This window comes from Diadema setosum, chromosome 15, assembly GCF_964275005.1.
Source record: "Diadema setosum chromosome 15, eeDiaSeto1, whole genome shotgun sequence".
In the NCBI taxonomy this organism is placed as follows: domain Eukaryota; kingdom Metazoa; phylum Echinodermata; class Echinoidea; order Diadematoida; family Diadematidae; genus Diadema; species Diadema setosum.
The window spans coordinates 19994339-20007332 of NC_092699.1; the positions used below are offsets into that span (position 1 = coordinate 19994339).

Sequence of the window (12994 nt, forward strand, 5' to 3'; positions counted from 1 at the left end):
TGAATCTTCGGAAGAGCAAAGCTTCAAATGAAACCTTCGGAATCCCAGTAATGGTGAAATTTCAGAATAAGGAGCCTTCGGAGTAACGAACTTTAGTAAGAGACCTTTGGTAGAGTGAACTGTAACCGAATCCTTAACCATCATTTTCTATATATGTGTGAAAATACACACAACTTTTTGCTCTCTTTTAAATATAATATTCAAACGAAATTAAAAAGGTGCCATCCCATTTCACATAGCTTTCCAGTGTATGATGAGTATTCAACAAACGGAATATGATATATGCGTCGTTTCCTTGTTTTCGTTATATATTGTATTTGTTCGGTTATAACGAAATAACGAAATTTCGAAATAAACGAAATAACGAAATTTCGTTATAACGAAAGAAAACTGCCGGTCCCAAGCATTTCGTTATAACGGGAGTGCACTGTAGAACATGAAATTAAATAAACAAACAAACCTAAAAACAGACTTTAAAGTCTAAAATCAGTCACATGACTTTTCAACACATTTTATTTTTACAGAAAAAAGAACAAACAAACAAACAATGGGTGAAGAGGAACCCTCCACTGTTCTGCTGCGACAACAAAAGTTTATAGAGAAAATAAAATGAACAAGGGTAAGTCAGTCAATCTCCTATGACAGAAACACAAATTTCATACAAACTATTTCACAGTAACACAAATATCCTGTACCCAGATGGTGGGGGAAGAAAACAAACATATAGTACAGGCCAGGTATGCATAGTCCATGCTTGGGAACACAAATAATTAGATAGAATGTTTCAAATAAGACAAATTCTATTGGTCAATAACCAGCACATTATCCTGCATCAACATTCTTTGCAAGTCAAACATAAAACTAAAATGCATTATTTTTCATATGTGGAGGTTAATGCTTCAAAAATTAGCACATAATTCAAAATCTCAATTCCTGTTTCCATGTACAATGTATTGTCATCGCATACAGTACAACAAATTAAAGCAACCTTGCTCTGCCTGAAAAAAAAAAAAAAAAATCCAAAAAAACCCAAAACCATATATCTACATACAACCACTACATAATTTCCAGTACAATGCAATAAAGAGTCTTTAAAGTTACTGCATTGACCATTACCTTTTGCATTAAACTGATATTTGTCCCTAGCTCATTGTGTAAATGTTGAAAATTTACAATACACCGATCTCATAGACTGTAGATATTAGAGAGCTTTCACTTCAGGATGTAGATATTGTAGACAGTTTGCCTGACTATGCTGTACAACCAATCCTCTCGGTCTCTCCACCTGTTTCATACTGGACAGAGGCACAACACAGCGCAAAAGTGTTTACCACCTATGCTCTCACTTGTCCTGCTTTTGACTTTTGGTCTAGTCTAAGATGCATTAATATGTGGAAGTGAATCAAGACAGATATGCTCTTCTTTCATTTTTTCAGGGCATGTAATTTTTTTTCTGTTGTTTTATGGTTAAGATATTGTTGCACTTCATACAAACCATAAACCAAATACTGTGAAACCTTGTTATAATCAGGTTGGATACAGTGAGATACTTTATATAACAAGGTACTTTTGCACGTCCTTTTCCTTTTATATTCTTTGTTTATAATCCATGATATAACAACATGCCTGATATAGCGAGGAAATTTCAGTGGACCCAAGCAGCTCGTTATAACAAGGTCCCCTGTACAATGCATAGGACAAGGAATGGTACATAATATCATTTTTTGACCCAGAGATGGACACAACTCAACATCAGAATTCTCAATTCAGGTTTGAAACCGAATTATTCCCTTGTCATCATAAACCACAATTCTTTCACTCAGTGTTTTCAATTTGTACAAAATGTTACTCATCAAACTGTTATTTGCGTGAGTATGATCAGTTTCCAGCCAAGTACTTCCATAGTTACCAGAATTTCATGAGTGGCACATTGCTTCTGCCCAGTTTCCAGACTGAAAATTATTTATGTGCAAAAGAAAAATCATTGAAAATCATTGAAAACTGTTGATGCTGTGAGTCGGTGTTATGTGCACAAGCATAGATTAACTTTGCAGTCAGCTTACTCTTCTCTTACATTAGTTCCTGTCCTATTTGCAAGAGCTGTCTTGTAACTTTACCATATTAAAGGCCAGTATAAGAGTCAACATGTTAAAATAAAAATTGTTTAATCACAAAATTGTGAGAAGACTTCATTCTCACTTTATAGACATTGCCAATGCCCTAAGTACTTACTGATGTAGAACTATTAGTAACTCTGTGGTGTCAACACAAACAGTTTTACATTGGAGAGGAATTAGAGCTCGTCAACAAATGAGTGCTATTTTTAGAGCTCATTGGGCAAGAAAATGGTCATAGTGTAGTCCAGACACCAAATGAAAAAAAAAAAAAAAACTTTAATGAAATGTTCTGCAGTTGACGGTGAACATTTATAACTGATAAATGTACTTGTTGTGCTTCAGCACACTCTTGCATCATCTTTATTTTCCTCTTTCAAACAAAAACCCCACCCCTAAAAAAAAAGAGAGAGAGAGAAAAAAAAATATATCGCATTCACTTACTAGTACAGGCTATTACTTTCAAAATGAACTAGTGATAACACTATTCTAAACATGAAAAAAATATAACCAAGTAGTATAGATCCATAAAATGGGAAGAATGTTGCTATCAGTCCTTTTTTGCTGTTCAAGCATTCTTTGCCAAGTTGTCATCAAATAAGACCAGCAATCCACTCAGTGACGGTATTTAAGTCACCCTCATCCTCACTCCCTCCTGTGCCCTTGGCACTGCACTCCACCATGTCAACAGTGTTGGACAGATGTGAGAAGTCAAAGTCTTTCCCCTGCTTGCCAAGGAAGGCCTGGGCATCACTGGTAGAGCCATCCGTACTGGACAAGGTTGCTGCCCTAATCACTCTCAAGGTGTTCCTATGTGAAGAAAAGGAGAGTGCATGACATAAACAGAGAGGGGAGGACACACATACACACACACAAAGTGGAGTGTGACCTAACTTTTTCTCTATAGGCCCCTAGCTTTGCTAGGAAGTTTTCATCACTGAAATTAAGAAATTACCAGGTAAGCTGTAAGAACTGGTTGTTGGAAGTCAGGTGGATAGATACAAATGTACTTTGTGCTGAAATTTAAGACATGCTAGCTTGATACTACATGACTTCTGATAACAAATTCGGTTACAACTGTGAGAATTTGCAATGGAGGGATATGCTTCTTCAGTCGATGGTACATTATTAATGTAATGGTAAGAATACATTATTAATGTAATGGTAAGAATTCTTATATCATTCTAACCAGCATAACTATATCATTCTTCACTTCAGAAGTGTAGGGAGAAACCTATATGGGGATCAACATGAATCAGCAAACTTTCAACAAAATTGCCACAAACTGGCATTTAAAACAATGCAAAAAAAAAAAGTTTCAGATATGGTAACTTAAAAGAAGACATCCATCACATGTGCAATTTCTTATCTTCCTTTCATTTATTTTTGAAAGAATCTCTTATTTTTTCTTGAGTTTTATGATGTTTTGGTACTTCAGGAATTTGCCCCTTTTAAGTTCTGTGATTGTATGAATCTATGTGAATACTGTCTTCTTTCAGGTAAATACAGTGTACAAAATAACACCAACGCTTTAAAATCTACTTCTTTCTCAAGTTGTTTCTGACAATTTGATATGGGAATTGATTATTCCATATTGTATCCTTTTGCAATCACCATTTTTCTTCCTACAGGATGGGATGGTGGCTAATCTACATTTTGTCCAAAATTCCCTCTCCCTTTTAATAGAGGTGAAGCAGAGGGTAGCTAATTATAAAATGTATGAGAAAAGGTTGTACAGTTGATGTTTCATTGATACAATTTCACTTACATCTCTTTTTCCAGCAGTGTACGTATGATCTTGCTGGACTTGGCCATTGTAATGTCCTGTTTGTTGCAGGCCAGCAGGAATGGTGTAGAGTTTTTGGTGGTGGCCTCATCGCTGAGCAAAGAGTAGAGATACTCTGCCACTTCTTTCACCTCCTTCTGGATACTTGAGCTATCCACCAAAAAGACCACACCCCTGGGATGGCAGCATGAGAAACGACAAACAGCAGATGTAAGAATGCAATAGCTACAAAATATGCAGCAATGAGAACAGAAAAGGAATGCAAATTATACAAATAATGCTCACAATTCGACCTAGCAGCCACAAACTCAGGTGAGAAATTTGCATGAGCATGGTGCACCTGAGTACATGTGGACCAGACTCTGATTGGCATAAGGAGATGGGGATGTATGTGAGGTTTATTCTAATTTAGGATTCAGTAGGTGGCTTTGTCAATAGAGGGCATGTACATGTATGAGGTTTCTACTTGGTTAATTTGCTTGGCATGCCTCATCTGAAATTAAGGCAGTAAGCAGCCCAATGTGAAGAGGACTTGGGGAGTCAAGCCTATAAAGTAGGGTAGAAGAAAGGGTTTGGGAGAACCAACTTTTGACATACTGTAGCATACGACAAGTTCAGGTGAGGATATCGACAAGTGTCAAGAGTACCACTGGAGCAAGTTGGAACTAAAGCAGGAAAAGAGCACCTGGTGCAGCCAGCAAACAGTATGTAGACCTGAGAGAGTAGCAGGACACAGACATGTGGTGGCCAACCTGGTTCACTTAATTCAAAGCACGTTTTTCATTTTTCACAATATTGTGTTAACTCTTTATGTGCCACGTTCGCACGCCCGACTTACAATGTAGTCAATGGTGAACCAAGTTCGCATATTTTGCTCAAACGCACAAACCCGCCCAAACCGATCAATAACTTGCCAAATGCCATGATACATTGAAAGCATTTCTCGTGATTCCATTCCTGTCAAATGTAGCTTGCATTTTATATGTTGATTGACTATCAAGTGGTATTCCCTCAAGGATTTGCTAGAAAATTCTATGTTTCTGTTACTGTTTTGTGTGCAAAAGTCATAACTCTACTATATTTTAGCTACTGGTCATTTGGGGGAAAAAAAAGCAATCATAGCTTTGTCACACAATTTACATCAAAGCAAAGCTTGGCAGTTTCTCTACAACTTTGTTTATTACATGTCCATAGTCACAAAAATCTATGAAAGTTTCAGAGATTTGAAAAACAATGTTTTTCCAAAGCATGACTACTATGCTGTCGGAGAAGAATGTGACACACAGGGGGTTTACACCATGGCATATAAAGAGTTGTGTAAACATTATTTTCATATGCTGAGCATGATGCACAATGGATAATGAATGCCAGGTGGTGAATGATCGTAATAGCTCCCATGAGTCTTTGGATCAAGTGTGCTAAAAAGGTAACTTGTAACATTTGAATGGCATGTATGGCAAAATGGAACAGCAGAATGTCATATCCATACAACAATTGATAATACAGTGTATATTTACCTGGCTTGGTGCTTAAAGCGATTCCAAAACTGCATCCTCAATCTTTCATTGCCAGGTACATCAATGACTTCTAGGGACATGGACCCTTGACCTATTGCCAGGTAAGGGCCTGCATTCTCCTTAATTGATGTGTAGCTTTCCACTGCTTTTTTGTATACAAGCTGGAATACAATCAATATAAACAAAATCCAAATATAACAGTGGATAAATCTGCACCAAATTTTTTCAGGCTAGAAACATCATGAAAAATCCCCTCTATATGCTGCTGAGGATATATACTCATGGAAGGAAATTTTCCAAACTCTGGCAAACATTACACTGAAAGAAGCATTCCTTAACAATACTGACTCTGGAAACATCAGGTTTGAAACAACTTTTAAAAATGTAATGCATTGTGATTTGATGAAATAGATTATTTTGAAAATATGAAAAGATAACATTCAAACATTTACATCAAAATGTTCTTTAATATATAAAAGATGCGGCACAATCCACTACAAACTTAATCTACCATGCTCTAGAAAGTCATACCTCTCTTTCAGCACCAAGGAACATGGTCCTTCATACAAAATTATGCAACAAAGAATGCTGTCAAACAAGGGCTGTACTAATGGCATGTTTGTGGAGTAACTTCTTTACTTGGTAGGTGCATTTGTGGGAAATGGAATTCTCATGCAATGAAGCAATTCTAATAAAGTTTACAAAGCTGTCTTACAAGATTTTGAGTAAATAAATATAAATTGGAAACATGTTACACAGAAACCCCATTATAACGAGTTCGGTTATAACGAGACACCGCTTATAACGATGTGATCGCGTTGGTCCCGTTTTCGTTTGCGTGTAAACCTATGGCTCAACGAATCGGTTACAACGAGTTCGGTTATAACCAGATTCCGGTTATAACGAGGACAATTTCGGTGCATCATGATAAAGAAAAACATAAGCAATTTGATCGGATATAACGAGGTTCCATTTCTTGACTTGCCGCTTTCAAACACGCGACAAACGAAACATTGAAAACCGAATTCATAATGCTATCTGTCTTTTCTCGTTCTGGAGAGAACCATTCCTTCCAAGTTTTCTTCTAAACCACACGATGAGACACAGGAATACCTTCCAATGTGATTACTAAATTATTGAACATAATCATTCGATTTTCTTTTTCGCGAGATACACGTGCGTGATATTAGGTCAGACCACAGCGCATCGAGAAAAAAAAAATGATAACGCATTCAAAAACTTTTCATGTATCTACACTCGTGGCAAGAATGCGTGTGCAACACATCATTATATCCTTTCCATTTTTAGTTCCGACTTACAGTTCTTTTGCTGGTTAGCAATTATGAGTGTGTACGATCAAAGCCGAAATAATTAATGAAATCATCGTGATCCCGCCGGATGACAGTAGCGTAAAAATAGTTAAATAACGCATGTTAATCTACTTAATTGCGTCAGTGTTCAGAGAAAAAAAAAGAAACAAACGCATTTAACAGTTTGAATAGCTCTGGGTTTGTTCAATATCATTTAACAAAATACTTAAATGTAAATATGAGTGTATATGATCAAAGCCAAAATAATTAACGAAATCATAGCGATCTCGTCGGGTGACAGTAGCGTAAAAATAGTTAAACAACGAATGTTAACCTACTTAAACGGTGTTCAGAAAAGGAAACAAACGCATTTAACAGTTTGAATAGATCTGGGTTTGTTCTTTATCACAATTTTAACACTGCATTTCACAATGAAGATTTGTCTTTCTTTGTTCTACGAGATACAGATTTGCGCAAAAAGGATCACTACCTTCCAAATTCAATCCTGTCGCATATTTTTCAAGAACGGATGTAAAAAACGCGAAAAGATTTTCGGAAGAAAATAAAAAACGCATTTTTAATCCCTTCAGTCGCAACAACCATACATTGTATAAGATTTCAGCCGAAATTATTCATGAAATCATCGCATTCCCGCTGGGCACCAACAGCATAAAATACCTCGCAAGTTACGGTAAACAACGAATCTATGTTACTGTGAAATCATCGCGATCTCGCCGGGTGACAGTAGCGTAAAAATAGTTGAATAACGCATGTTAACCTACTTAATCGGTGTTCAGAAAAAGAAACAAAGGCAATTCACATTTCGAATAGATCTGAGTTTGTTCATTATCACAATTTTAATACTGCATTTCACAATGATTATTATGAAGATTTGTCTTTCTTTCAGAATGGTCTACGAGGTACAGATTTGAGTAAAAAGGATCACAACCTTCCAAATTCAATCCTGCTCATGTCGCATATTTTTCATGAACGGACGTTCAAAACGCGAAGAGAATTTTGGAAGAAAATATAACGCATTTTTAATCCCTTCGGGCGCAACGATCATACATTGTATAAGATTATAGCCGAAATAATTCATGAAATCATCGCATTCCCGCTGGGCGCCAACAGCGTAAAAATACCTTGCAAATTACGGTAAACAACGCATGTATGTTACTCTATTGGCGCTGGTGTTTAGAAAAACTTACGCATTTTATACAATCTGATTTTAATTGTTCATTGTCATTTTACACTGTATTTCACAAACAAAAACATGTCATTCTTTCAGAATGGTTCAACACAAGAGGAAGAGATAGGTGTAGAAAGAATCCTGAATATAATATAGGCCTAATCTCAAGAACATATAATGTGCAACTGTGGGTATATAACGTCGTGCTTATGTTTTTCTTTGTTTTTTATGCGTACGGTTATAACGAGGTAATATCGCCGGTCCCACGGACCTCGTTATAACGGGGTTTCACTGTATTACCATTTCATTATCAACCTATTGAAGACTAGTCCCAAGTATACTTGGGAATAGTGTGTCTATGGGAAATCTGTGTACTGAAATAGCAAAATATCAGCATGTCAGTAACAGGTTAACATCGGGTTAATATTTGAAAGGCCAAATGAGAAATAAAGGTATTAATAAGGACTAAATACACACACAGTATTTTATGTATGGCACAGCTACTGTATTTTATATTGTCACGAAATTAACATTTACATGATCGACTGGCATCACAAGCTCATTTGTAGAAATATTTGTCTTACTTGCTCAAATCTTAATGACAATGCAGTTATTGCTCAACTGCTTCTTGAATACATTCTCTTTGAAAGGGTATGTTCAATTTTCTCCAAATATGCTTTTATTCCAAAATCTTAAAGGCATAATTTACCATTTGCAGATGAAAGCATTAGTGCTTTAAAATAGTTCTAAAATGTGAGTTAGGGATAGAAACAACCACTGTCAAAATTTGAATCCGTATAATCGATGTTAAGTGTTGTTAAATACACAAAATGTGAACAATAGTTATAATAAAAATGTTTCCAGACTAAACCGTATACAGTTACGGTTTACTGAGAAAAACCCTGATATCTCCTTATATTTTAGGTTTTATTGGAAATATTTCATATGGTAGGATGTTTTATGATACAACAGACCTACACATATGCATCAAATGTGATATCTTGAACATTTTTGAAATCACTGCTCCCAAAGGTAAACTGGACCTTTAATATATCCAGTCATTTAAATAGGAAATTCACTTTTTTTGCTACATATTCCATTAGCAAGTAACACTACTCTCCTCTGCTCTGCTAATAATGGAAGTTCAGTATGCCAGTTACTGAGCAATGCTCGTGTGTATAAAGGATTTGATTATCAGTAATAAATCTACTTCACTTACCCGACTGAAGAGCATGGTCTTGCCAGACTCACATAGCCCAACCAACAGAATTGAACGTCTGTTATTTCTCCCTCCAGAGAAAATCTTGAGGATAACTACAAACAAAAGGAAAAATAGTTGAGCAACTCAAACACTGAGGGCAGATAGAATGGAGATCACACATCATATTCCTTAACAAATCACCAGCTAGTGAAAACTAGGTATGGTCACACTGTCAATCAAAAATATTATATCGGATTATTTGACAATTTCATTGATATTAAAGGACAAGTTCACCTTCATTAACATAAGGATTGAGAGAATGTAGCAATATTAGTAGAACACATCATTGATAGTTTGAGGAAAATCAGACAATCTGTTCAAAAGTTATGAATTTTTGAAGTTTTTGTGCAGTCACCGCTGGATGAGAAGACTACTGCAGTGTATGATGTCACATGAGTACAACAATATAAGGAAAATATAAAGAGAATTTCACAAAATTTCATCTTTTGAAAAAAGTACACATTCCCTTGACTCGTTACTGACATATGTTATGGGTAATATTATTCCCATTGCCTTTAGAAAGAGGCAAGTCAAGTGCTCTTTTATTATGCAAAAAAAGTGAAAATATGTTTAATTTTCTTTACATTTTCTTTATACTGTTGTACTCATATGACACCACGAGCCTTAGTAGTCTCCTCATCCAGCGGTTCCAACACAAAAGGTTTAAAAATTCAAAATTTTTGCATCGATTGTCCAATTTTCCTCAAACTTTCACTGATGTGTTCTACTAATATTCTCTTAATCCTTATGTTAATGAAGGTGAACTTGTCCTTTAAATTTCTACATATCCTTGATAGTAACTTTGACTAAACTTCAGTGACATAATACACAGTATCAAAATATTGAAACTGCACATTGCTGCAACCATAACCAAAGGCACACACAACCTCTCCCTGTACATGAGTGTTTATCTCACACATGGCATAGCACAGACTCACTAATTGTTGCAACCAGCTGGCAATCACATTTTGTGAGCATTTTCAGAGCTACCATAAAGATTCAAGCATTTAGGGTCTGTCTCACGATCTCACGCATGGCACCCATTTTTCTCACGCATTGGGTGAAGTCTGCAAATTGGGCTAAAAATGAGGAGCATAGCTCAAAGGATTAAAGTGATAGTTGCAATTGTTGAACTTGATAGGTATATTTCCCTTTTGTCTTTCAAAATAAGTAGATAATAGTTATATGCACCAGATCGCATCATTAAGAGCTAATAATTTAAAAAAAAAAGCTCCTACCATGGGAAGGGGGACACCCCCTCATTCGCGCAAGCGCCAAGACGCCGAGTCATGAAAATCTCACTCATAAAAATTTTTTGAACTTGGCATCACTGCATTTTCAGAGTTGAAAATTGGCATTTCTAATCCATGTACGTTTAAACCAGCATTGTGAATTCTGGCCTAGGGTAACATCCCCAGTATTCGGTCACTTAAGCTTTTTTGCAATATTTTTCAAACTAAAATAATACATACACACATATCTACAGCAATGTATGTGAAATATATCAAATTTCTTTAATCTCAACTTTCATTTCGTTAAATATCTCACAGAATTGCACAAAATCGCGAAATATTTCACCTTGAAAATTCCCCAGTATACGGTCATCGGCTCCAGTATTCGGTCAAGCGATGTGCGCGTTCAAAGTCAATGCGTGTTCAAGGCAGCTAAAAAACGCGCACGCGCGCTACCTTGTTGGCGCAAAATTGCATCGGGGAAGTTGCAGCGACCGTTGGTGACCGAATACTGGGGCCTCGGCACTTGCATTCAACCCTTGTACATTGGGACACTGTATCGGCACGTACGGACATTTTGTTTTTCTTTTGTGTTTTTTGAGGATACCATTACACTCCAAGCTTGCGATAAGCGAAAAATCCCGCGAGAGAACGGCGTATTTCTCAATTTTTAGCGCTTTTTCGGCGACCATTACTCTTAAAACTGGGCCTTATCCGCGCGCGCTTTTGGAAAGTAGTGCTGATTCTGCACTTTTGACGGTAAAATTTGGGATTTTGGATGGATTTTTGGAGGGGGCTAAGGGAGTTTCCTGTTGTGAATGAGTGTGCAAGTATGTGAATTAGTGTGATTTGCATGTGTTGTGACAGTTGAACTTACTGGCTGGTGATTAGTGATAAGTGACCGAATACCGGTGCCTGACCGAATACTGGTGCCCTTACCCTAGATCCATCATGTCAGTACTGAAACCAAAGACATGTGTGTGTGTGGGGGGGGGGGGGAATCCTGGCTTCATTCTACTTTCTAGCTAGTCTGACCACCATTGCACTGGCACCACTGTCACACAGATATAGTGTCAGTGTCAAGTATCAAGTCACTCAACACATTAAAAGGCAAAAACTTCCATTAAATCAGTGTTCAAAGTCAGAAAGAGATAACTGAAATCCAAACATGTGTCTTGTTGGTTGAATCATTCTTTATTATCATACATGACACAAGCACTTTAAAGCTGCCAACAACACTCAAAATTGGGGAACTTTCTCTGCTGGTCAGGTCATTCCTACAGATGCAACACTATCGACTCCACGTAGATGCGGCATCCGTATACACTTTACGTACTGACTGTTCAGTCATTCGTGCATGCCCCCATACATACCTCGTGTTTGTAACGCATGTTCAGCGAGCTAGCTGGTGAGTGGTGGGCAGCAGCAGTCACACTTCGTACACACATACGGTATTAATTTACGTACTACGTCGTCATGTGTAAGAAATAAATACTTACTCAAAGTTAAAAATATTACAATCAGTGCGATTCCCACTCCGATGTAGATAGGGTCCTGCTTGGATACTTCGGACGTGACATTTTCAAAATATCCTTGTAACACGTCCACAGCTCTTGCAGCCGACATCTTGGCGAATATATCTTACATAGTAGACGTACAGTACACGTATACAGATAGATGTGTCTACACCATAGAGATACATGTATATAAAGAACACTAGAGCGCGGACTGCGTGTGGCGCGTACGCAGTGCTCGTGTGCCGAGTATGAGTTGAAGAGGCCGCGCGCCATCTTTGTCCAGGCAGCGCATACAGTAGTAGTGGGACACGTAAACACGTATTAAACAAGCGCTCAAACATGTATTGATAATAATAATAATAATAGTGGCTACTTGTATAGCGCACAGGTCCACTTTTCAGTGCTCATGGCGCTTCAAAAATGAAAAAAATCATATATTTACATGCATATACATATTCAAACATTTCAACAAAGAAGATAATGGTAAACAAAAGCAAATATATGCAAAGAATACAACATATATCAATTAAAAATACAACATTGATCCAATATTAATGACATACAGCAATTACAGTCCTCAGTATGAAAGGAATAGATAAGTTTTAAGTGTGGATTTGAATGACTGTAGATGACAGTTCCCTTAACTGAAGAGGTAACTGATTCCACAATTTTGGTCCCATAACGGAAAAAGCACGATCATTATTATTAGTATAATAATGATCATTATTATTAGTATAATAATGCATTGTACTTGTCTTTCAGCAAGAAGATGAGGGGGTCGGAGATGAGAGAAGGAAACAACTCAGAAATTTAAGTTGCTAGCGATCTCTTGTTATGAGTGGTAAACGAGGTAATACTTTCAAGCCGACTAACACGACCATTGGCCATGCAATACAAAGGGTTCTCTTTTAAGATCTCCAGATAATTACCGCAATTACATCAAACTTTCCTAAGTTGCGTCAGTCTTCACATTGTCTGGAATGGTTTGCTGCTCTAAAACAAGTTTCTTAATGTTTGCAGTAATCGTCTGATTATTCCCCATTCCACAACATTTCCTTGGTCAGTAAA

The 12994-nt window shown here is 36.9% G+C and overlaps 1 protein-coding gene across 1 annotated transcript; it reads right to left on the reverse strand.

Moving 5' to 3' along the window:
- Positions 1-479: 479 nt before the first annotated feature.
- On the reverse strand, positions 480-12168 carry LOC140238440 (signal recognition particle receptor subunit beta-like). The gene is made up of 5 exons (XM_072318344.1): positions 11909-12168; positions 9136-9230; positions 5418-5578; positions 3883-4074; positions 480-2924 (listed from the first exon to the last, which is right to left on the reverse strand). The coding sequence occupies exons 1-5, from the start codon at positions 12033-12035 to the stop codon at positions 2708-2710; spliced, it is 792 nt and encodes a 263-aa protein (XP_072174445.1). The 5' UTR covers positions 12036-12168; the 3' UTR covers positions 480-2707.
- Between the last annotated feature and the right edge of the window lie 826 nt (positions 12169-12994).